Source organism: Cavia porcellus, unplaced genomic scaffold, assembly GCF_034190915.1.
Source record: "Cavia porcellus strain 051 isolate PalLab524CR breed Dunkin Hartley unplaced genomic scaffold, mCavPor4.1 scaffold_19, whole genome shotgun sequence".
Taxonomy (NCBI): domain Eukaryota; kingdom Metazoa; phylum Chordata; class Mammalia; order Rodentia; family Caviidae; genus Cavia; species Cavia porcellus.
This window is the reverse complement of record NW_026947502.1, coordinates 51,949,312-51,972,564: the sequence shown is the minus strand read 5'-3', so window position 1 is coordinate 51,972,564 and position 23,253 is coordinate 51,949,312. Positions and strand designations below refer to the sequence as shown.

The 23,253-nt window shown below is 42.4% G+C and overlaps 1 protein-coding gene across 1 annotated transcript in view; it reads left to right on the top strand.

Moving 5' to 3' along the window:
- The first annotated feature begins 14,422 nt into the window (after positions 1-14,422).
- The window catches only part of Tg (thyroglobulin), a 200,558-nt gene continuing 191,727 nt past the window's right edge, over positions 14,423-23,253 (top strand). Inside the window, exons 1-5 of the mRNA XM_003467344.4 lie at positions 14,423-14,558; positions 15,537-15,645; positions 16,684-16,781; positions 18,106-18,309; positions 18,642-18,801. Of these exons, the coding sequence (XP_003467392.1) occupies positions 14,492-14,558; positions 15,537-15,645; positions 16,684-16,781; positions 18,106-18,309; positions 18,642-18,801 (638 nt within the window). The 5' untranslated portion in view covers positions 14,423-14,491. The remainder of the gene's footprint in view (positions 14,559-15,536; positions 15,646-16,683; positions 16,782-18,105; positions 18,310-18,641; positions 18,802-23,253) is intronic.

The window sequence follows — 23,253 nt, the reverse complement described above, 5'->3', positions numbered from 1 at the left end:
CTTGTGTCTTAACAGGTGAAAGATCCATGAGAAATATGCAGCCTTGATGGAAGACTCAATCAATGATGAGGACAGCCTTATGTGATGGCTCCGCCAACCTGAGCCTCCAGAGACCTGCCTGTCACCAGAAAATCAACCTCCAGTTCCCCCAAGAGACCAGGAGAAAAGACAAGTGATCCAGTGGAATAACATCTAAGCCACAATTCATGAGGCTAGAGATATAGTCACCAGAAAGGAAATTCCACCAATCCCTAAAAATCTTTTGGTTGCCTTAATGGCTCTGCTGGCAGTATCTGTATATATGACACCTGTCTTAGGAGTGGATAAAGGACTTAGGTCTCTGATCCACCACTACTTAGACCCATTACTTGGGCAAATTCTCCACCTGAAATTTATCATAAACTAGACTTAACTTCCTAAATTGTGCCATTACAAGGCTACTCATTTCTACATAACTCCTTTGCATTATAACAAATCTTTGCATCCTTGGGAGGCTATAAAGAAGCATATACAAGGAGCTATCCATCAAAATGTTACTATGAATATTGATGGACTCCAGAAGGAGGGGTTGTCAATGTCCCAATAAACCTAAAAATTTGATGAACAAATTCAGAAATTTTTTGATGCTTTAGATAAATTAAATCCATTCAACTATCTGAACGCACACTTCTGGCTTTACGTTGTACACTTGGATTAATCTGTGTGTTTCTCATTATTCTATTCATAGTCTGTCAAAGAGGAGCCAAAATGGGCTGACTCCTAGGCAACATTGAACTATGCCTTACCCTGACCCAGCTGTTGTTATAAAAACAAAAGGGATGTTGGAGACCACTATGAAGCAGCTCTGAGCAGGATTTAAATTTTACTAATTGGATTTCTATATTTATCTGTGAGTCTATGAGTTGGTCCTAGGCCTTAGTCTCTTGCCTGGTGATGGGAGCTGATTCATAGTAAGTGAACTGGCTAAGCCCTGTAGTGGCCTGTGAGGTCAGAGATACCTCCAAGGGCAAGATAAGGCCACAGCTGAAGACACCTTGGCTGCCACACTAATTAAGTAAATAAAGACTAGGGCTGAAGGAATTTCACTCCTGCAGTAGCACTCCTACCACAAATGTCAAGTTGAAGTTAGGACAGTTCTCCTAAATTGGCATAACTTACTACTTGGCCATCTATTCTGTTGGAGAGCTCTTCTTTGTCGACTACTCCTGTGCTGCTATTTTCCTCACCAACTCACCATACTCAGTTCATGCATATCAGCCACCTAGCCTGCTACATGGTCCTCATCTTGCTGCAGCTCATGTGGAGGACAGCTGCCATCTTATGGCCCTCTGCCATGTGACAGTGTGTCACCATCTTGTGACAGGTCGCAGGGAGTCAATGGCCTCTATATTGCAGTCCCTCATCATGTGGCCAGCAGCAGCCATCTTGTGAGTTACATGATTATCAGTCACCATCTTGTGCTCCCTCACTGTGTCACCAACAGCAGCTATCTTGCTGTGGGTCACATGGTAATCAGTTGACATTTTGTGTTTCCCTGTCACATGGGGATGAGCAACTGTTTTATAATAAATCACCTGGTAATTGCCCACACATGCTTGCTGGGTAGTTGGCTGTTCAGTGGCCATCTGCACTCCACAGCCTTCTCAGCCTCAGTCCCTATTCCCACTTCAGGAACAGGTTGGTCCTGAGGAATTAGTTCATATTCATGTTTCTTTTTCCCTCTCCAACTTATCTCAGATTAACCATAAATTAGGTTGCTTCTCTATTGATCCACAGAATTATATTAGAGAATTTAAATTTATAAAATTGTTATGATTTACATTTCAAGGATATTTATGTGATTCTGAACACCACCCTCAGCTCACAAGAGTGAGCTCAGTTGTGGTGAGCAGCTCAAGAAGAAGCTGATCACAGATATAAGGCAAATACCACTGAGAATGACCCTGGGCCTACTGCAGTTCCTGAACAGGATCCTAACTGGAGTTACCAAAATGGAGAAGATTCTTATAGAATACATAAAATGATTAAATGTATAATTTTAGGTCTTAATAAAATAGCTCACAAATATACTATAAAAAGCTTTTAGAACAGGTCTGAGAGGCTAATGAGAATCCAACTGTGTTCCTAAATCAGCTTAGGGACACCTTAATTAAGCTTACTAATGTAAACCCAGACTCTCATGAAGGGACAATTATTATTAATTCTTATTTTGTTTCTCAGTCTGCTCCTGATATTTGTGCAAAATTACAAAAGACTGAACTTGGCCCTCAAACCCCACAGGGAGAGCTTCTTAATATGGCTCTCCATGTTTTCAACAACAGAAAAAAAAAACTCAGTTGGAAAAAGAGGCACAGAAAAAGAAATTTGCTAAATATCAATCTGATCTCTTAGGATTGGCACTTGAGACTCCCAAGACAGGAAAGACAAAACAAGGTGGAGCTGCCTGAGACCCTCCCAGACCATGCTTCAAGTGCAACAAGGAAGGACATTGAACAAGAATGTCCCAACCCAGGTGTTCCTTTGGGGCCTTTCCCCTATTGCAATCTCAAGCACCACTGGAAGAGTGACTGTCCTAACTTCCAGAGAGTGGGTAAACCATCCTCTAACTCCTTGCTGTCAAAGGAGATAACCACTGGATTCATCACTGACTGACCTACTTGGACTTGCTGCTGAAGGTTAATGGGGCTTGGGGCCCACAGCCCCCATTAAGGTATAATTCTCAGAGCCCCAAGTCTCACTGGAAGTCTTAGATAATACACTATCTGCACTTGTAGACAAAGGAGCAACTGATAGTGTTCTTCCTGAGTTTTCAGGTCATTGTATTAAGTCTTCTGTAGTGGGTGTTGACAGCCAACCTAGACAGCCTCTATAGACAGTGCCTCTTCTATGCAGGTTCCAGACTCTATTCTTTACCCATAGCTTTCTAGTAATTACAACATGTCCCCACCCCTTTTAGGTAGGGATCTTCCTCAAAAGCTTAAGTTCTCCTTTAGCTTGTCCCTCCCCACAGCTCTAGTCCTCCAAACACCCTTAAAATGCACCACAAATCCATCCCCTCCTCTCCCTTCTTCTCTGGTCAATCCCATAGTTTGGGATACCTCCAATCCTACCCTCCAATAGGTGTAGTACTACGCATGCCACACCTACTTTAATTCATTTCAGTGATCCTTCAATTTTTCCTTGAATTCTCCAATACAGCTCCCAAATATTTACAAAGACTTAAACCTATAATCAAGCGTTTTTTAGACAATGATTTTCATAAACCTACCCATTCACCCTACAATACTCTTCATCTCCTGGTACTTAAGCCGGATGGGTCTTATCGTCTAGTACAGGATCTTAGGGGAATCAATAACACTGTTACCCCCAATTCACCCAGTGGTGTCAAATCCTTATACCATGTTCTCTCATATCTCTCCCTCCACCACTCACTTTACAGTCATAGATCTTAAAGATGCCTTTTTTACCATCCCCCTGCACCCTGATTGTCAGATTTTTTTTTTTTTTTGCATTTATGTGGAGTGACCCAGACACTCTCAGGTCTCAACAACATTTTTGGAAAGTGCTCCCTCAAGGGTTTAGAGACAGTCCTCACTTCTTTGGCGAAGCTCTTGCTGCTTGCTTTGCAGCACTTGACCTCAAACACAGCACCCTCCAATACACTGATGACTTTCTCTTATGTTCTCCATGCCATACATTAGCCATATAGCATTCAGCCAGTCTTAATTTTCTTGCTAGTCATTATACAAGGTTTCTCCTGCTAAAGCCCAAATAGCTTCCCCAGAAGTCAAATATCTAGGTTTCTTTCTCACTCCTACCACTTGTTCCATCACTACGGATCATAAGGCAATTCTTCAGGATCTCTAGGTGCCTACAACTAAACAACAGACTATATCTCCCCTAGGGTTAGCTAATTTCTTTTATCTCTTGATTCCTAACTTTGCAGCTCTAGCCCAACCCCTCTACAAAGCTTCTAAGGGCTCCTTACCAGAACTCCTAGACCTACTATGCCCATACATGTCCCCCTTCATAAACTGAAAGAGACTCCTAAAGGCTCCAACCCTTACCCTTGCTGACCACACTCAACCCTTCACTCTATACACTACCTCTCAGGGTCACAGTGCTCTAGGTGTAGTACACCTAGAGCATGACAAAAAGGAGCCTTCTTTTCAAGTGGTAGCCTACTTGTCAAAGCAGTTAGACAACACAATAAAAGGATAGGTACCTTGTCTCAGAGCCCTTGTGGCTGCAACCCTACTGGCACAGGAAGCTAAAAAGTTTACTTTAGGGCACTCTATTATAGTACCCTCACCTCATTATCTAAGTGAGCTTATCTCACATAAGACACTCCCTGCTCTGATGACCCCTTCTCACCTTCAACAGGTACATCTAGTCCTCTCTCAGGATCCTTTTATCTCTATTGCAACTAGTGGTCCTCTTAACCTGGTAACTTTGCCTCCTACCTCAGAAGGCTACACTCACCATCACTGTATTGAGGTCTTATAGATGACTCCCACCCCTTTCCCTCATATTAATAGCACACCTCTCTCTTTAGCCTTTGCCATATGGTTCCTAGATGGCAGTTCAACAAGCACAGGCAAACAAAAGAAAGCAGGATATGCAATAGTTAACCAGTCAAAAGTTACAGAGGCAAATCCACTGCCACCTGGGACCTCTTCCCAGAGGGCAGAACTTAATGCCCGTACAAGGGTTTTTACACTAGCAAAGAATAAAATCATAAATATATACACTGATTCAAAGTATATACTTAGCATTTTACACTCCCATGCCACTGTCTGACGAGAGTTTTATCAACTCTCAAGGAACCCACATCATTAATGTACCTCTTATCTTCAAACTTCTAGAAGTAGCACAACTCCCAAAACAAGCAGCAGTTATTCATTGTAGGGGACACTAGACTTCTGCAGATCCCATTGCTCAAGACAATGCTTTTGCAGATACACAAATCAAGTTAGCTTCACAAAGGCCCTATCCTTCTCATCTTCTCCAGTTAGTCCCAAACAGTCTACCTCAGCCTAATTATTTACCAAAGCAACTACAATTACTTCATAGACCAGGTTATACACAAAACACTCAGGGATGAATTTTCCAGGGATCAAGACTTATTCTCCCAGATCACCAGGCCTTAGATATCATCACTGACTTACACAACTGTTTCCATGTGGGATCACAGGCCCTATACAGACTCGTAGCCCCAGTAATTACACACCCTTCTCTGAGGGCTATCATTCTCAAATTACTCACATTTGTCATCTCTGTGCTAGGACCTCTCCTCAAGGACACATAGCACCCCCTTCCTTTCCTACTCATCATTTTCATGGACACATCCCTGGCCAAGACTGGCAAGTAGACTTCACACACATGCCCCACCACAAAACTCTCAAATATCTTTTCTCCTTTGTTTGTACTTCTTCAGGATGGGTAGAAGCCTTTCCCACAACCAGGAAGACTGCTGATGTAGTTACTACAGTTATGTTACAGGAAATCATACCAAGGTTGATACACCTCAGAGTATTCAGTCAGATAATGGTCCAGCCTTTATTTCTCAGATCACTCAACAGGTATCCTCAAGCTAACACAACATCTGGTGCCTACACATTCCATAGCATTCACAATCCTCAGGAAAATTAGAAAAGGCAAATGGCTTCATAAAAACACACCTCACAAAACTCAGTACTACACCAACCTTGGCCTGAACTTCTGCTGTTAGCCTTAGCCAAGCTCAGGGCACTTTCCCAGGCCCCTACATTTTTAAGCCCTTTTGAACTCATGTATGGTGCCCATTCCTACTCCACAATCTTCCTACCTCCCAAAGTCTTCCTCTTGCTGACGACATCCAGTCCTCTCCTTCCTCTGACAGTTGTTATGACAACATGCTGATCTCTGCCTTCTCCAGCCCTCTGATAGGACCAAACCAGATCCTCCAATATCCCAAGGAGATCAAATTTATCTCAAAACTTCTAAATTCACAGGACTGCATCCAAGTTGGAGTGGCCCCTACCTGGTCTTCCTGTCTACCCCAACAATGGTCAAAGTCACTGGACTGCCATCTTGGTTCCAATCACTCAAGCTAAGAGGTGTCCTCTTAATCTAACCATCCTGAGTGGTCATCTTCATGTATCTCCCATATCCATCTCACCGAGGCCCCACAGTCACAATTTTCAGGCTAAGTCATGTTTTGTTATCCTATTTGGTTCCTGATCACTTACATTCTATTAATTATTTTTTTTACAGTAGGACTCTCGGCAGTCTTTCCTAACGACTCCCACATCATATGTAAAATTGTCTTCATGCCGCTCTATATAACTATCTTAGTTCTCTCTACTCTCAGCTGTTCAGTTAAATATCAGATCCCTGTAGGTCTAGGCACTCATCTTCTTTATAGTGACACAGCCATGGCCTTCCCCAGCCCTGTTCTATAATTTCCCAAGCATGATTCCACTCTCAGATCTTATATTTCTCATGCTTCATATTCTTTCCAGCTCAACTCCTAGACCAAGGACAGGTTCGCCCTACCTACACTTTTAACTTTTACCCATTCATATGAGGGAATAATTAGCTCTCAGAACTTCACTCCTCCTAACCCCATACTTATTTTTGAGATTCTACCTCACCATGGCCCTGATGGGACAATGCATTTGGATCAAAGACACCTTTCCTTCTACCTCTCCTGGTCCTTAAATATGATAGTGGCCTGCCTCCTAATAGCACCTTTTCTTTTTGTTTCTCCAATCTAGGATGTGAATATTCACCAAGGATAAAGTTGTCCTGACTAAAATACCTGGTACCAGCTTCTACATGGGCATCAACTATCATCCCATAAACCTTCCTGGACCCCAACACAGTGCCCACTTTCAGCAGGAAATACTAAGAGAGAGTCTTTGCCCTTTTCCTAACAATATGGAATGAAAGAGTTTTGCCCTAGAATAAATTACAAGACATTATGGCAGTAGTTCAACATGATGGAAGGCCAAACTGGGGGTGTTTACCCTGAGGTCACTTCCTCCTTCCCCTATTACAACTTCCTTTTTCCTTTCCCAGTGCACATTAAGAAAATTCCAATCAGCTCCTCACCAGTCATCAATGCCTGCCCTAAGCACCACCTCCTGTCAAAGGTTACATATACCCCATATCCCAATATTTGGGCAGAAGAAAACCCAGACTGCTCCTGGTTATGGACTCCTCTCCATGTCCTTGGAATACAGGCTGCTTTGACTTTTTATGTTCTACTCCTTTATTGCTCTAAAATACTCTAACAATGAGAATGCTATTTTCTCCATTTGTGTAAGATTTTTATTTTTCTCAGAATTTTTGTAGATTTCAGTATTCTGATTTTGTACTTTATTAAATTTATTTCAGTATTTTATTTTTAAAGTTGTATTTACTTTTCTATTTTACCACATATTTTGTGCATATTGGTTATACCTGTTAATGGATTTTACTCTGATAGATGTACATGCATATATCATATATTAATCATACTCCCCACTCCTCCTCTTTTCCTACCCTGTTAGTATTTTATCCTTAACCATGCTATAAATAGAATTTCCTTAATTAAATTTTCAGACATTTCATTACTAGAATAGATAAATAAAGTGAAGATATTAAATATTTTGTATCCTACGATATGTCTGAAATTGTTAGCTACAGAATTTTATATATATATAATATTTTTATGTATTCCCCCATATGAATTATTTAATTATTCCCTCATATGAGTGGGTAAAAGTTAAAAGTGTGGGTAGGGAGGACCTGTCCTTTTATGTGTATATATATTTTTATGAATAAAATCACTTTTATTTATTCTTTACTAATATACTAGTGTCATTTATTGTTTTCATTCCTATTGAATTTCCAAGTAGGAATATTCAGTTCATTGTGGATAAAAAGTGTTAAGAATGGAATTAAGTAGTTCCTGTAATTGTGTTTTTCCATTAAGTATGATATCTGTAAGTTTTTGGTATGTGTCTTTTATCAGATTGAAGAATTATCTTCTATTATTAGTTCAGAGTTTTATGAATTTTGGATTATGTAATTAGATTATTGTGTATTTTCTTTCTTCTGTTTTTGTTGCCATATAAGTAGCCATATAGATTTTGCATTTTTTTCTTTCATTATTTTGGAGGATAAACCAACCTTGCACTCCAGAGTAAGCTTTTCTTGATTTTAATAGATAATTCAGATTATGTATTTTTAGATTTGATTTTCTGATATATGGCTACGAATTTTTGTATCTATATTCATGGCATTGTACTATATTTTTGTTTTCTTGTGAAGTTGGTTTTGAAGCTTGTTTCATTCTAGGAATTTACATTATATATAGAGTTGTCCAGTTTGTTGCCATGGTAGTTTTATAATTGACCCTATAATACTTTTAATTTCTGTGTAGTCTAGGGATGTCTTCTTTTATTCTTGATATTATAAGACCATACAATAATATACGATCTCATAATACAATACAATAATATAATGCCCCTTATCTTGCTTCCTCACTTTCCTTTTTTCCTTCCTTCCTTCTGCCTTCCTTCCTTCCATCCTTCCTTCCTTCCTTCCTTCCTTTTTTCCTCCTCCTTTATCTCCTTCTCATCAGTCTTCTTAAATATTTGTCATTTTTTAGCTTTTCCAAGAAGCTACAAGCTACTGTATATATGTATATGTGTGTATTATATATATATATATATATATATATATATATATATATATAACTGGGGATTGAACCCAGTGGTGCTATAACACAGAGATATATTTTCATCTTTTTTTATTGTTGGGTACTGGGGATCGAACTCATGGCCTGATGCCTGCTAGGCAGGCACTTATGCCGCTGAGCTAAATCCCTAGCCCCAATAATTTGGTTATTTAGACTCTTTTTTTTTTTTGTACCAGGCATGGAACTCATGACCTTGCACTTGCCAGGCAGGTGCTTATACCACTGAGATAAATCCCTGGCCTCTCATTTTTTATTTTTAATCTTCACATAGGATCTGAAGATGCTGCGATGGCCAAGCTGGACTTGAACTTATGATACTATTGCCTCAAGCTTCCTCAGTAACTGGGATTATGGTTATGTGCCACTGCCCTTGGCTTTATGCTGTTGAGTTTTGTTTTATGTTTTATTCATTTGTGATCTGATGTTTTAAAGTTTCTTTCCTTTATTGAACTTGTGTGTTCTGCTATTTTGGGTAGGTATTCTACAAATGTCAATGGACCCTTCTGTTTGATGGTGGTGTTTTCTTCTGTATATCTGTTGATGCTCTATTTGTTCTGTCATCTAGAGAAGAGTTAAATTGAGAGGGAAATGTTCAGGTCCCCAACTGTAATTTTGAATTTGTCAGTTTTTCTTATAATTGTGTCAGTTTTTGCTTCACAGAGTTTGCAGTTGTGTTGTTTGATGCCTACAAGTTAGGATTGCTATGTCTTCTTGGAGTTTTACCCTTATGTCATTATGTACCAATCCTTCCTTTCCTAGGACTTGACTTTTCTCTGAAATCGTTCTGTTGGAATTAGTGTATATCATATAATAATACTCACTCCTTTATTTGATTAATGCTTGCATGGTACATCGTTTTCCTTCCTTTCCTTCTTATCTTCTATACTAATATATTTGAAGTGAACTGTTTTTATTTTGGGACAAGGGCTTGCCTTGTCGTTGAGGCTGATCTTAAACTCACTATGTGGCCCAGGCTGGCCTCAAACTCATGGTGATCCTCCTGCCTCGGTCTCCTAAATGTTGGGACTACAGGCATGCACCACCACCACACTGGACTACAGTGAGATTTTTGTAGATAGCTGGGTCTCGGTGGGGCAGGTGGGCAGAGAGGTAGAGAAGTTGATAGGTTAGGGTTTAGGTCTGACGTTTTGTGTTTTGTTTTATGTTTATTTTCTTTTTTGCATTCCTTCATTTTCTTTATTCTGCTTTTTTTGGGTAAATTGCACCCTTTTTAGCATTCCATTTTGGTTAGTCTATAGCATTTTTGAGTGTCTCTCTGTAACTTTTTAAATGGTTGCTTGAGGTATTACATTACTTGTTTAAAACATATCATGGACCACTCATACTGACATGTTGTACCAGTCCAAGTGAACCATAGAAAGATTCCTATCTCCATACCCATACCATCCTTCATTTACAATTATGTCTTTTTTCCTCCATAGACAATGAGAAAACTGCAAGAGTCTGATAATTTTTGCTTCAACCCTCAGAGATAATTTAGAAAACTCATGAAGAGGACTATTGAATTTATCAGTTTTCTCTTTTTTCCATTGTTTTTCTTTTAAATGCTTCAAGACTCCTATTACTACTTCTTGTCTGTTTAGAGACTTTCTTTTCTTATTCTTTTAGTGGAAGTCCTTTGGTGCCAGATTCTCATAGCTTTCTTTCAACTGTGAAAGTAACTTGATTTTATCCTCATTTTGCACTGGATTCAGAATTCTGAAGTGATTTCTGTTTTTCAGCATTTGAAAATGTTGTATGATACCCTCCTGCTTACCAGTAGTCATTATTTCTGAAGAGAAATCTACCGATAACTCATATTGCTTTTCTTCTATAGAAAAGTATTATTTTTCTCTTGCTTTCTTCACAACTTCTAATTGTCAGAAGCTTGATTTGAATATGTCCAACAGCATTGGATTCTCTAATTTTTTCCGGTAGAGTTTATTCGGTTTCTTAGGTCTGTGGCTTTATGTTTGTTTCTTCATTTGTTGCCAAATTTGAGGATTTTCAGCCTTATATCTCAGTTAGTTTTTACTTTCTATCCCTTAGTTTTTGTCTCTATTGCTTCAGTGACCTGGAGAGTAGCCCTTTTGTTATTCTGCCGTAGTCACTCACATGCTTATTTTTGTTTTTAAAGTCTATTTTCCCTGTTGTTCAGATTGGATCAGTTTTATTGTCCTGTCTTCAGGTTGTTGTTTCTGTATTGTTGCTCACATTTGTTGAGCTTTTATTTTGATTATTTTTAACTACATTTTAAATACACATAATGATAACATGCACCATAGGAAATTTATACCTCTGCATGGTATATTTTGCTGCTTCTTTTTTCCCATTGCCCTCACCTTATTTACAAAAGTTGTGTTTCCATTTTCTCCTGCTATTCTTTTTTTCTTATCCCTCCCTTCCTTTCTCCCTCCCCCTCCCTTGTTCCCCTTTTCAGTTGAACATTTTCTTCCCATTAAAATTTCCAAATGGTTATTCTTCATATTTTCTTTTTCCTTATCGAGACTTTTTACTTTTTATTTGTTTCAAACATGTTCTTAATTCCTCATTGAAGCATTTAGGATGGTTGCTTTAAAATCCTCATCAGTTAATTTTAACTTATGTGTCAGGTAGTGGTGATATCTGTTCACTTTTTAATGCCATTTGCAATATTCACAATATTTTTTGTTCTTAATACAAATAGTAAGTTTTGATCAAATCCTACAAAGTTTGGGTTTACACGAAAAAACTGGGTCTGACTTAATTTTGTTTTCAGTGAATTCTTCAGAGGTCACTGCAGTGAGGGGAAAGGGTGCCATCTTGATATAGGGAAATGAAACTCCCAACCTGTTTACTAAATGTCCAGTAGGAGTTCGTGTTCTTGAGAATCAAAGAATGAATTTTAGTAACAACAGAGGTTAAGAGTGGAATATATTTATTGAAAGAAAGACAGCGTCTGTCTGAGAGAGACAGCAGGGGTCCCAAGTGGGTCTCTATAGACTCTGTCCTTTCACATATTTTTATAGAGCAAAACCACAAGATGAGGAGTCCAAGGTGGGGAAAAAATGGGAACTCAAAAGGTGGGCAGAACTATGGTTAACCAATAGGATTAATTGCTCAGCTAAAATTAATTAAACCAGGTACAAATGGGGAAGCGAGTGTCACGTAGCAAGTGGACATGTTTAAAGTACAGTAACCCTTCCTGCAGTGGGTTGGGATGGTGGCTTCTGCCTTTCTCAGGGTGTTAGAGAACTATTTAGAACACCAGTGCTTAGGATGAGGGTGCATTTGTTTGACCCTTTGTCTTAGGCTGACCCACAGCAGGAGGTGTCTGTCTGCCCCACAGTTGCTGAGTGTCTGGGATTCTGCACTGGCTCCTTCAAGGACCCAGCCCTGTCTGACTGCCTATAATATTTCTATCTAACTCAGCTGCCTGCAACAATCTCAGCACTGCCAGGAAGGATTGAAAGTTTAGATTTTTGTTTAAATGTTGTGGACAGGAGACCTCTGCTGATGCCTCCTGGCTGGAGAGTCAGGGAGTAGGTAGTCAATGTAGCCTCCAGTAACACTGTTGAGGAATGGCCTTGCTACTTCTGGGCAGGGGAAGGCCATCCCTTTTTACTAAGCCTCTTCTGATAATACCCCGTGTCAAAGCAAGAATGGTATTTATTGCTACCTACTGGGCATGGAAGATCAGTGTCCCCAGGAGATCACTATTGAACCACAAAGAGGGCAGCTATTACTTATCATTAGTGATGAACATGCTGGTTCTGACAGTTCTCTGACATTACCTCTCAGGCCCTTGTAAAATCTCTTTCCACCGGGCAATAGTGGAAGTCTGAGCCTTGTACTTGGCCTTTGTTGTCTTGGGTGGGATTGGAACTGGTTTTTCTGTGATGTTTGTCATTGAAGAGGTTATTATCTAAACTTTTTTGTCTTGCCAGGTCGCCTCCTTCTTTGAACTTTTCTTGCTTTTATGGCCTTTGTTTGTTTGTGCTATTGGCATGCACCAGCTATCAGTTCGTCTACAACACAGTCTGAGGCACATGAGATGAAAGTAACCTCATGAAACTCACTAGCATGCCCCCTAGCAGATTGCTAATTAGTCTGCCTTTTTCTCTCTAGCTTGCAGTGTCTTCTTACGATTGTTTATGGTTCCGCTATATAATATATCCTCAGGGTGATAGAGGTGGGGAAATAAGGGAAAGTACTTTTACTACATTTTTCTACTTGTGGAAATCAAGTGCTGAGAATTTTGCCTGGCAACCTAGAGGGGTGAGACTTTGAGTCATGGAGTGTGTGGTAGATGGGGAGAAACAATCCATAGGGGTAGCTTGGAATCCAGCAATGAGGTGCAAGCTGGTGAGGGAAAAGGGACTGGTAAGTAATTTCTTGGTGAGTGTCAGCTGATGGGTGGATTCAGAGACAATGGTAGCTGATATTCTATTTGCAGTAGTCTCCTCTGTGTGGCAGTGACTTTCTATTTTCTCCTAAATATGTAACAAGCCTTTATTATCCATAGAACCTTCATGTAAGAGAAAGCAGCAGATGAGGGGAAGATTCTACCATTGCATTTGGGTGCAAAGACAGTGACAACCAGTGATGAAAACCCTACTGACAGAAGGGAGCCTGAGCCCACTGTGGGCATGTGCATTAGCTGTGGAAGCCTGCATGTTCTGAGTTCAGAGGAGAGGTCGTAGCAGCGGGGACCAGGAGCTGAGTCATGGTGAGGAGAGAGTTTTGCTAAGGCTTGGTCCTCTTAAATTCACTGTTCACTGTTAGGATGAAGTGCTCTCCTGCAAGTGGTTTTGAGGCTCTACCAGAAGCTCAGGTGTTCTGGCCCATGGAGCAGAGCTCCCTGTCCTCTCCAGGTGGGCTGTGACTTGGGGCCTGCTGCCATCTGTCCCCTCTGTGGCCTATCTCTGGTCTGCGTCATGAACCCTGAGCCCAGAATCCCTGAAGTATAAACCCAGTGGAGCGGAGACATCCCTGGCAAAGACCTGACTCTCCTGGTTCCACCCTGCTGCTTTAGGAGCCAGGCCAGTGAGAGTGACTCAGCCTCAGACCTACCCGCCAAGCTTACTGAGAGCCTTTGGGCTATGGAAAGGCAATAAGCGTGGGCTTCAGAGTGACCTCTAACCAGTGGAACTTGTTCTAAGATCCACTGCTTTATCTGGAAATGGAGAGATAACACATACCCTACCCTACAGTGTGGCAGTGATTCTGTCACTCCAGTGAGAAGCATGCTATTGGCCACATCACAGCATACTGTGACTGCACCCTCCACAACAACCACAGCAGATGCTGGGTGAGGGAGTCCTTCCTTTTTGCCTTGACTTGTGATAAAATTCTTCTAAGCAGTCATTGAGTGAAATCTAAGTATTAGTGTTAGTGTTATTTTTCCTACTCCCCAAGGACAGATGGAAGAGGGGAGAGAGAAGAAAGAAGGGATAGTTTTTTCTCCATAGTAGCATAATCTTGTTGCTCCCAAAGCTATCAAACTCTGGCCGCTCCCTAGAAGGAATTCTAAAGATACTCCATATAGTTCTGCTCCCCACAGTCCAGACAAAGTTTTCCTGCCCCACTGGCTACTCAAGTGCTGTCAGAGGGTGCAGTTGTGGAGGAGGGAGCTCCTTGTGACCAGAACTGAAAGCAGGATGAGCTACTGCCCAGCTAAGGGCCCCTAAGTGGGAGAGCAGTGCCAACCACAGCTCTATAAATGCTGCCTGCTGGAGGACCTGGAGAAAGAGTCCTCCTGCATCCCAGACAGGGGCCAGGACAATGGCCCTGGTCCTATGGGCCTTTGGCCTGCTGGGCTCAGCTTGTTTGGTGTCAGCCAACATCTTTGGTGAGTGCTCAAGCTAAAACCATGAAACAGGGGAGGGAGGAAGCCTGGAAGAATTCCAGGGTCAGCCAGGCTCTTCTCTGGGGCTTTAATTAGCTATTTGGTCTAATTTAATCCTCACAAAAGCCCAGAGTGGGCTATTGACTCTTCTTTTTTTCCAGGTGAAGAGAGAGTGGCTCAGAGAGCTGGCCTGAATCACCAAGGTCACAGTGCTAGTTACTCACTGAGTGGAGAGGGGAAACAATGTCTTCCTAATTGTCTAGCTCCCCTCATGCCTATGTTAAATTTCTGGCATTGAGATTGAGCTTTTTTCATCCCTTTGGCCACCCCAAAGTCTGTGTCTTCCATGTGAGTGTTTGAGACATAACCAGAAGCCAGTAGAGAAAAAAAAATCTACCCATATAATGAAACAGATCTATGCTTTGGTTCATGCTCTTGCCTTCCTCACTTTGGATAAACTGCCTAGCTACAGCTTCTCCACTAAAAAGTACCAATACTACTTGTCTCTGTTGACGGAGGTGATTTTTGAGCAAGAGTCTGCATGTTACATGGTTCTCAGTGAATAACAGGCATGTGTGTGTTAGTCATTGCTCCATTACCACTGTGTGTGATGGAGGGGCTGCATCTGCAGGAATCAGCTTGATAAGTTCAAGAGCAACCTCCTGATCACTTTCTGACCTCACCCACAGTGGCTCAGGTGAACACAGTATCTCAGGGTTTGTTCTGGAATCCTTCCCTCCTTAGCCATTGACCCTGGATGAGTGATTTGTTCTCTGAGCCTTGGAAATATTACCCATCCCTTCTAGTAGAGTGCAAAGGATTGAAGTGAGCAGAGTCACCCTGGGAGTAGAGTGCATGGCTGCCACACTGCTGGCAGACTCCACTAGTTAGTGACCATGCTGCAAGAAAGCAGCCATCCTTCGGTGAGCCTGTCTGGATCCACCTGTACCTGGCTCTCATGAGTTGCCTCTCTTTGCACAGAATACCAGGTGGATGCCCAGCCACTTCGGCCATGTGAGCTGCAGAGGGAGAGGGCATTTCTGAAGCGCATGGAGTATATCCCCCAGTGCTCTGAGGATGGCAGCTTCCAGTAAGGCTGACTTCGGCGGGGTCTCCTAGCTCTCCACTCCTGCCTCTGCCCATTCTGTGCCTTCCAGCTATGTGGTGTGGGTGTGGAAGTCCTGTCATTTAGAGGGTTACTTCTTAGTTTTTCAGGCTAAATTGACACTGATCAGCGTGGCTGAGAGAATTCATCCTTCATCTCCCTACTGAAGAATGATAACCCTTCTCTTCCTACCAACACACTACCCTGAGTTACTTCAATGAAAAGTGTGTGTGGTCTTTGGTAAAACACAAAAAGGAGACTCCTTGACACCTCCCCCATTCCCACAAGGTATTTTCTTGTTACCTCTGGGATGGAAGGAAGCAGATGTTGATTGTACCCTTGGGTCCACTGATGCTGACCAGCCCACCCAGTTCTTGAGGTTTTTCCTGGTTTGCTCGGTCTCCATCCCTCTTTGAGGAGTTTCACAGCTACCTCACACCAGCTTGGTTTCTGACAGTGTCTCCCTGTAGCTGTGATGATACAGTGAGCAGCTCTTCCCTACGAAGCAAGTGCGAATACTGGAGAATGCATCCAGTTCAAATTTGCATTGCTTGTGCAGATATGCTGAATCTGGGGAACTCTGTACGGCTGTGCTATGAGAAAGAGCTGTGAATGCCCCCCACTCCTGTGAGTTACTTATGTGTCTAACCACGTGTCTCCTGTTCTGAGAGTGTGAAGCAATGCTTCTAGCACAGCCTCTGCTAGGAGGGTATTAGTTGGACTTCTCACTTTGACTGGCATGGTATAAGCTTCTATTCTCATGTCTTTTATTCCAGGCCCTTGCAGGCTCAGGCCTGCCCTGTCACCAAGAAGCTTTGCACACACTTTTCTCTTTGGATGTCTATTGCCATTACTACCTTTGGCCCCCCAAAGGTCTCATTTGAACCATCATTTCCATGGCCTGGTTCCGTGCCACTCAGTACACCCCATCCAGCCTTCAGGTCTCTGACCTCACCATCTTAGAGGCTGTGTGTAGCCTTAGGAATCCCTAACAGTGTCATCTGCTGTGTCCCTCCTCCTCAGGACCATCCAGTGCAGAAATGATGGCCGCTCCTGCTGGTGTGTGGATGCCGATGGCAGGGAAGTTCCAGGCAGCAGGCAGTCCAGGAGACCGGCAGCCTGTGAGTGTGAAGCAGGCACCAGGTGGGACAGGCGCTGGGCACCTACATTGTGGAAAGAGCACTGGGCATGGGCTAGTCTTGCTTGGGACTGCTGGTTTGTCCTCTCTTAATAAAAAGAGTCCCTGCATACCATGCAGGCTGAGACTTCTGAGCACCACTGTAAGAATCAAAGGAGACAACTGAGTCATTCTTTCAGCAAAACACTGCTGAGGTTTTCCCAGGCACCTAAAGAACCTTGACAAGGAGCCATCACAGTGTTCAGGCCAGAGGGTGGCCCTGAACCTGGAGTGTTTTCTCACCTAGGGTATGGGGTAGCTGTAGGACTTGGGACTTAGGTAAAAGCTTTACAGTTAAAATAATTACTACAATAATACAAGAAGCATAGTCTCCATTGAAGGCATGGCATATCTTGAAACAAGGGTTTAACTTGCTGACTTAAAATGATGAAATTGAGCCTAAAAAGAAAGCTACTCTTTAATGCCTAGTAGGTCTGTTTGGGGCACTGGTTTTATGTGGCTACTATGGCTGACTGGCGGATCAGGCTGGCTCCTTCCACTCTGGGGCAGTGTGACCTTGGCTGTGTCACATGCCCGCACTGAGCTGAGGCTGCTGCTCTGCAACATGAATACAGGACCTGCTTCTTAGTGATGTGAGGATGTAACCACACAAAATAATCAGGCACATAGTAGGTATTCAGAGGAGCAATACTTAGGTCACTCTCCCTCATGAGCCTGGAGGAAGGCAGCTTCTTTTCAACTGCAGATAAGGAGAGGGAAGCATAGAGTAGTGAAATAGCTTTCCAAGGTCCCTGCCAGTCATGCACAGAAGTTCTGATTCAGACAAGCTCTGTTAGCACTGGCCTGAATCTCCCAGCGCCGAGCCAAGGTGATGGGGTATGTGCTTGACAATGTGATACTATCCAGGATACTAGAGCCTTTTGAATGATGTTTTTTTTTTTGTTTGTTTGTTTGTTTGTTTGCTTGTTTTTATTGTTTGTTTGGTTGGTTTGGATGGCTTTTTTTTTGTTGTTGTTGTTTCTGTTTTTTGGAGACAAAGTCTCACTCTGTAAATTAGGCTGGCTTTGAACTCATTGAGTAGCCCATACTGGGCCTAGAACTTGCAACAATCCATCTGCCTCAGTCTCCTAAGCTCTGGCATTACAGGCATGTGCTTCCATGCCTAACTTGAATGCTGGTTTTGAGCTTCCTTGAGCTGCGCATTTTCCTCTCTGCTCTATCCCTTAGGGAGGCAGGAAGTGTCCTGGGCTCGGCACTGGGACATCCTCCCTGCAGCATTCCACTGATGCTGCCCTTTGCCCCCTCAGGCCTGTCCTTTTGCCAGCTGCACCGACAGCAGATCCTATTGAATGGCTACCTTAACAGCACGGCCACATCCTATCTGCCTCAGTGCCAGGACTCGGGAGACTATGCATCCGTGCAGTGTGACCTGTGGCAGACAGAGTGCTGGTGTGTGGACACAGAGGGGATGGAGGTGTACGGCACCCGCCAGCTGGGGAGGCCAACACGATGTAAGTCTCATGGGAACGCAGCACAATGGATGACACAGCTCTCCTCACGTTAGACCAGATGGTTCAGGCCTGCCAATTCACGTAGGTAGAGAGCCTGGCCTTAGAGGGACTGAGTGTTGTGAAAGTTGGTTTCATCAGTCCTGTAGTCTTGCAGGCTGCATGATTTTCCCTTAGGGTGATCACTAGGCATACAAACAGGACTTCAGTGAGTTGAGTTTTTCCTGCTGCAGCTCTTAGTTGCTGTCACGTGTAGCATAAGTAAAGGCATCATGACACCGAAACATAGGCACCTACCTGTCCATAAGAATGGATTAACATTCTTTCATTTTTAGGTCCAAGGAGCTGTGAGATCAGAAACCGTCGTATTCTCCACGGGGTGGGAGACAAGTCACCCCCTCAGTGTTCTCCAGAGGGGGAGTTTCTGCCTGTTCAGTGCAAGTTTGTCAACACCACAGACATGATGATCTTCGATCTGATCCACAGCTACAACAGGTAGGGGAAACAGCCCCGAGCTCTGCACATCCCTGGGCCAGCTCTCTTGCTCATGGGGAAGAATTACGGGGTGCTGCTGGCGAACATCCTCAGTATTTCAACATTTCTAAGAAATTAAGACACAATTGCTATTTTCTGTGTTAACTTTTTTTACTCTGGCCTGAGAAAACCAAGCTAACAGAGGAAAGATTTTCTCCGGTTCACAATTTCAGAGGTTCAGACCATAGTCACTTGACTTCATTGCTTCTTGGCCTGTGGGAAGATAGACAATCACAGAGGAAGGGTGTGATAGAGAAAATCTGCTTACTTCATGGCAGGGAGGAAGCAGAAAAAAAAGGCAAAGACTCAAAAAGGGGCCAGGGACCAGACAGTCTCCAGGATCACACCCCCACTTCCTTAAAATACGTCCCACCTCCTATTTTTAGGACCTTTCAATATCATCAAAATATGATTTCATTGAGCCTAATCCATCCTGAAACTAGAGCCTTCATAATCTGATCACTTTCTGAAAGCTCTGCCTTGCACATGTGAGCATTTGAAGGGCATTTTAGTTCTAACAGCTTTTAAAATTAAAAATGTGTGTAATCTGGACCAGCCAGCTCATGCAAACAAAAACACTGGAATATGAAGACATGTACCAAGACGGCACCTGCATTTGTTTTCATTGTAGCAGGAAAATGGAGGAAAAGATAGCTATCAGAAGTGGTAGAAGGGCTGGGCATGGTTTAAGAGATGGAAGCAGGGGAATCGCTGCAAGTTTGAGGCCAGCCTGGGCTACGGAGTAAGTTCAACGCCGGTCTGAACTATACAACGAGACCGTCTCAAAACAAACAAACAAACAAACAAACAAAAAACCAAATGGTGGCCAACTGGATAAATGTATAGGCACTGAAAAATATTTTGCAGCTTTTTCAAAGGAATGCATTAAAGCTCAAATAGCTGAATCGTAGAGCAGTGTAGAGTATGTTATGATAACATGATTCAATATATAATATGTCATAATATAACATGATTTAATTTTGAAGAAATAAGAATAAAAATCTTTATATGGGCTTATATGGTTTTATGATTATGCTAGCTATGGGAGCACAGAAGCCATGTGAAGCATATATGTGGTTATCGCTGGCCACTTTGTAGGTTAGGGCTGTGTAGAAAGGGAGCAGGCAGAAGGCATGTCAGCAGAGAAGGCAAGAAAACCATGGATGTAATTATATTATGAGCTTATATAAATTGTATATATTCATCGATAAATAACTTTGTAGATTTAGATAACGAATGGAAAAAGAGAGATGAATTAGAAGTCTTGATTCAAAGAGCCATATAGCTTTTGACTGTTCAAGATGGCACCCTGGCTCTGGTAAAAGCTTTACACAGACTTCAGATATAATCAAATCAATCTGAGTCAAAAGAAGCAGGAGTGCTGGTCTGTGAATGCTGATGAGTATTCTGTGGAAGAGCCTGAGTCTCTGGGTAGCTGACTTCCAAAGCACCCGGTCGCTCACTGTGAGGCAGCGGAGGGTCCCATGGACTGTACCAGCAGTAGTTGTAGACCAGCAGCCTGTGTGCAGGAACACTTACTAGATGGACTTGGTGTGAGACACAGAATATTTTCAAAACTGGGAACTTTTATTAGCTTATACATGGTGAAGTTTCCATTTTTGAAGAGATAAGATATAAGACATTGTAATGTAATATGATTTAATTTTTAAGAAACAAGGATAAAATTCTTTATATAGGCTTACATGATTTTATTATTGTAAAAAATTAGTTGAGCATCAGTAATTTCATATGTTCAACCTAAAATTCCAAAGTATGACTCTGTGGTTTCATTGTAGGGAATTCCCATGCATCAGCAAATTTAGGTGAGATGTTTACCCCCAGGCAACTAGAGAATGGATGACCTGTGAGCATGTAAATTCTCAGGCAGCCTGATTTACTGAATGCCTACCAATTTAAGTTAAGATGTTCTCAGATCGAGTTCAACCAAATGTTCACTGAATCCATGGGATTTAATACATGACTACTTACCCAGAAAGATGATTTCATAGTCATAGCCTCTAAGATACCCTTGAGGAATCTGGACTCTGGTTAAGGAACTCATCCTAGAAGTACAGATAGTAGGTTCTTAAGGTGTGTGGCTCCTTTCATTGTCCCGCACTGTTATGACTTGTTGGTATTCACCACCGAGTATACCACAGAGTTTTGTACGCAGGGCATCTACACTCAGTGCTTAATGAAGAGGCAGATTTATCAAGAACTCGGGCTGGGGATTTAGCTCAGTGGCATAAGCACCTGCCTCGCAAGCAGGGGGTCGTGAGTTCAATCCCCGATATCGATTAAAAAAAAAAAAAAGAACTTGGCAGATGCCTTGATGAGGCTGAAGCAAAACTCCTGGCTACCTCCACAAGAGGGCGGTCTAGTTCAACACAAAGTTAGGAATTTCACTTTCATTGTTACACACACACACACACACACACACACACACACACACACACACGTGCACAAGCACATGTACACATGCACACAATCCCTCCTAACATAGGATCCTTTTCTTTTCTGTAAGGAAACATGTTTAAGAATAAATTCTAGTTTAGGAAGGTCATGGGAAGGGTTGGGTGGTTGACAACTGCAAGTCTGTCTTGGTAATCGGGAGATTTTTGAATAACTATCTTGAGGTGGCCAGTCCCAGTTCCAGTTGCCAGTTCCAGTGACTTCTCAGAGCAAAGTGGCCATAGCCTCGGAGGAGACCACAGGGAGAGTTTAGGTTTAGCACCTGGGATTGCCAGAAGCAATGCAGGACAGCCGGTTACAGGTGAATTTCAGATAAACCAAGAGTAATTGTTTTTGTGTATGGCCTCAACTTACCAAGTCTTTTATGGCTGGGAGCTGAGGTAGGGTAGAAAATCCAACCCTGGGCTTAGACTGTGGAAACGGTGGTTGGGTCAGGGAGGAGCAGAGCAGGGGACTGAGTTTGGCAGCTGCTGGCCTAACTTGGGGTGGGGGCAGACATTGCCTCAGCCTAAGCGGACAGTGGATGGAGTGTCTGAGGGAAAGCTGGGGCGTGAGAAATATTTACCAGGTGGAAAATGCAGTGTGATGAGGGAGCAGATGTGGAGGTGAGGGAGGGAGAGTCAGGGATGGCTCCTTAATCTGCTTTCCGAGTGGGTATTAAGATTGAATTTGAAAGGGAAAAGTTGCAAAATTGACTTGTTCATGTATATACTTTTAAGTTTTAGGCAAAGCTTTCTTCAGAATATTGAATCGGGCATTTCCTTGGTAAAACCTATGGGCAGCTCATTCACCAACCCATTATGAGTTCGTGGCGTGCTGGATAATGAGTTAGACTTGAACTTGGCCGTAGCATTTGCCCATTTGAAGTATGTCGTTGGGCCTCTTTACACATCTATTTGACTGGTGGCTTTTTAAGAAAGAATGTGACAGAGAATATTCTTCAACCCTCCCCTTTCTGATTGCCTTAATTCAAACATCAGCTATGGAGATCCATTCCGCCAACCAGATCACAGTTAAAGATCTGCAGAACCTTCAAGCAAGGCTGACGCCATTATCAGGGCTTTGGTAATCTGAGTTAAAATGGTTTCTTCATCATTTGCCTTTAGTGACAGAGTTACTCATACTTGTTAGCAATGAGTCTCACCTCAAATGCCTCAGCAATAGATGCTGCTCTGATTGTGTGATGAAATGGGTTAGTGCATCTTATTATGAGATGAAGGACAACTCTCGTCAAAATATAGAGGATATCATATAGAAAACCCTTGCTGATGTGTGTATGATCATCTCCACCCAGGATTCCTGCAGGGGCGGTGGTGCCTCAGGCACCATGCTAGGCTATGGTCTCTCCCTTGAGGAATACCTATCCTAGTGCAGGAGACAGCCTCATGCATTGCTCATTCATTCACTGGTAGTTAGGGTTCTGAAGGGGCTGCTGGTTGCAGAGCTTAGAGAATCTGTGTGAGCAAGGGTCACTGAACATGAATCCTACTTTGCAAGTGACAGGATCTAGCCCTGGTGGGGACTGGCGTTTCAGTCACTAAGCTTTGTTTGTAATTTCTATAAGTCTAGGTTGGCCATAGTCTGAACATAAACTTAAAAATACCACGGCTTTATCCACCCCTAGAATTTTCTTTATTTGGGACGCTTTTATGACCACTCTCAAAATCTGCCTTTTTTGAAGTTTTTTTTTTTTATTTTACTTATATCTGTTTGCAGTTTGTATAGATTGCAGTCATCCTGGGGAGTGGCTACATGTACATATTACAGTATGTTTTTCCATGTTGTTTCTTTTTTTTCAAATTCCCTTCCATATATTATCCGCAGGAATGCTTTTCTTCTTCCCAACACAAGACAAACAACCTTTTCCACTAGACAAAATACATAATTTTATTTTCAAATACTGCATTTATTTTATGTTTCTTCTTTTTTTCTCAATATGCC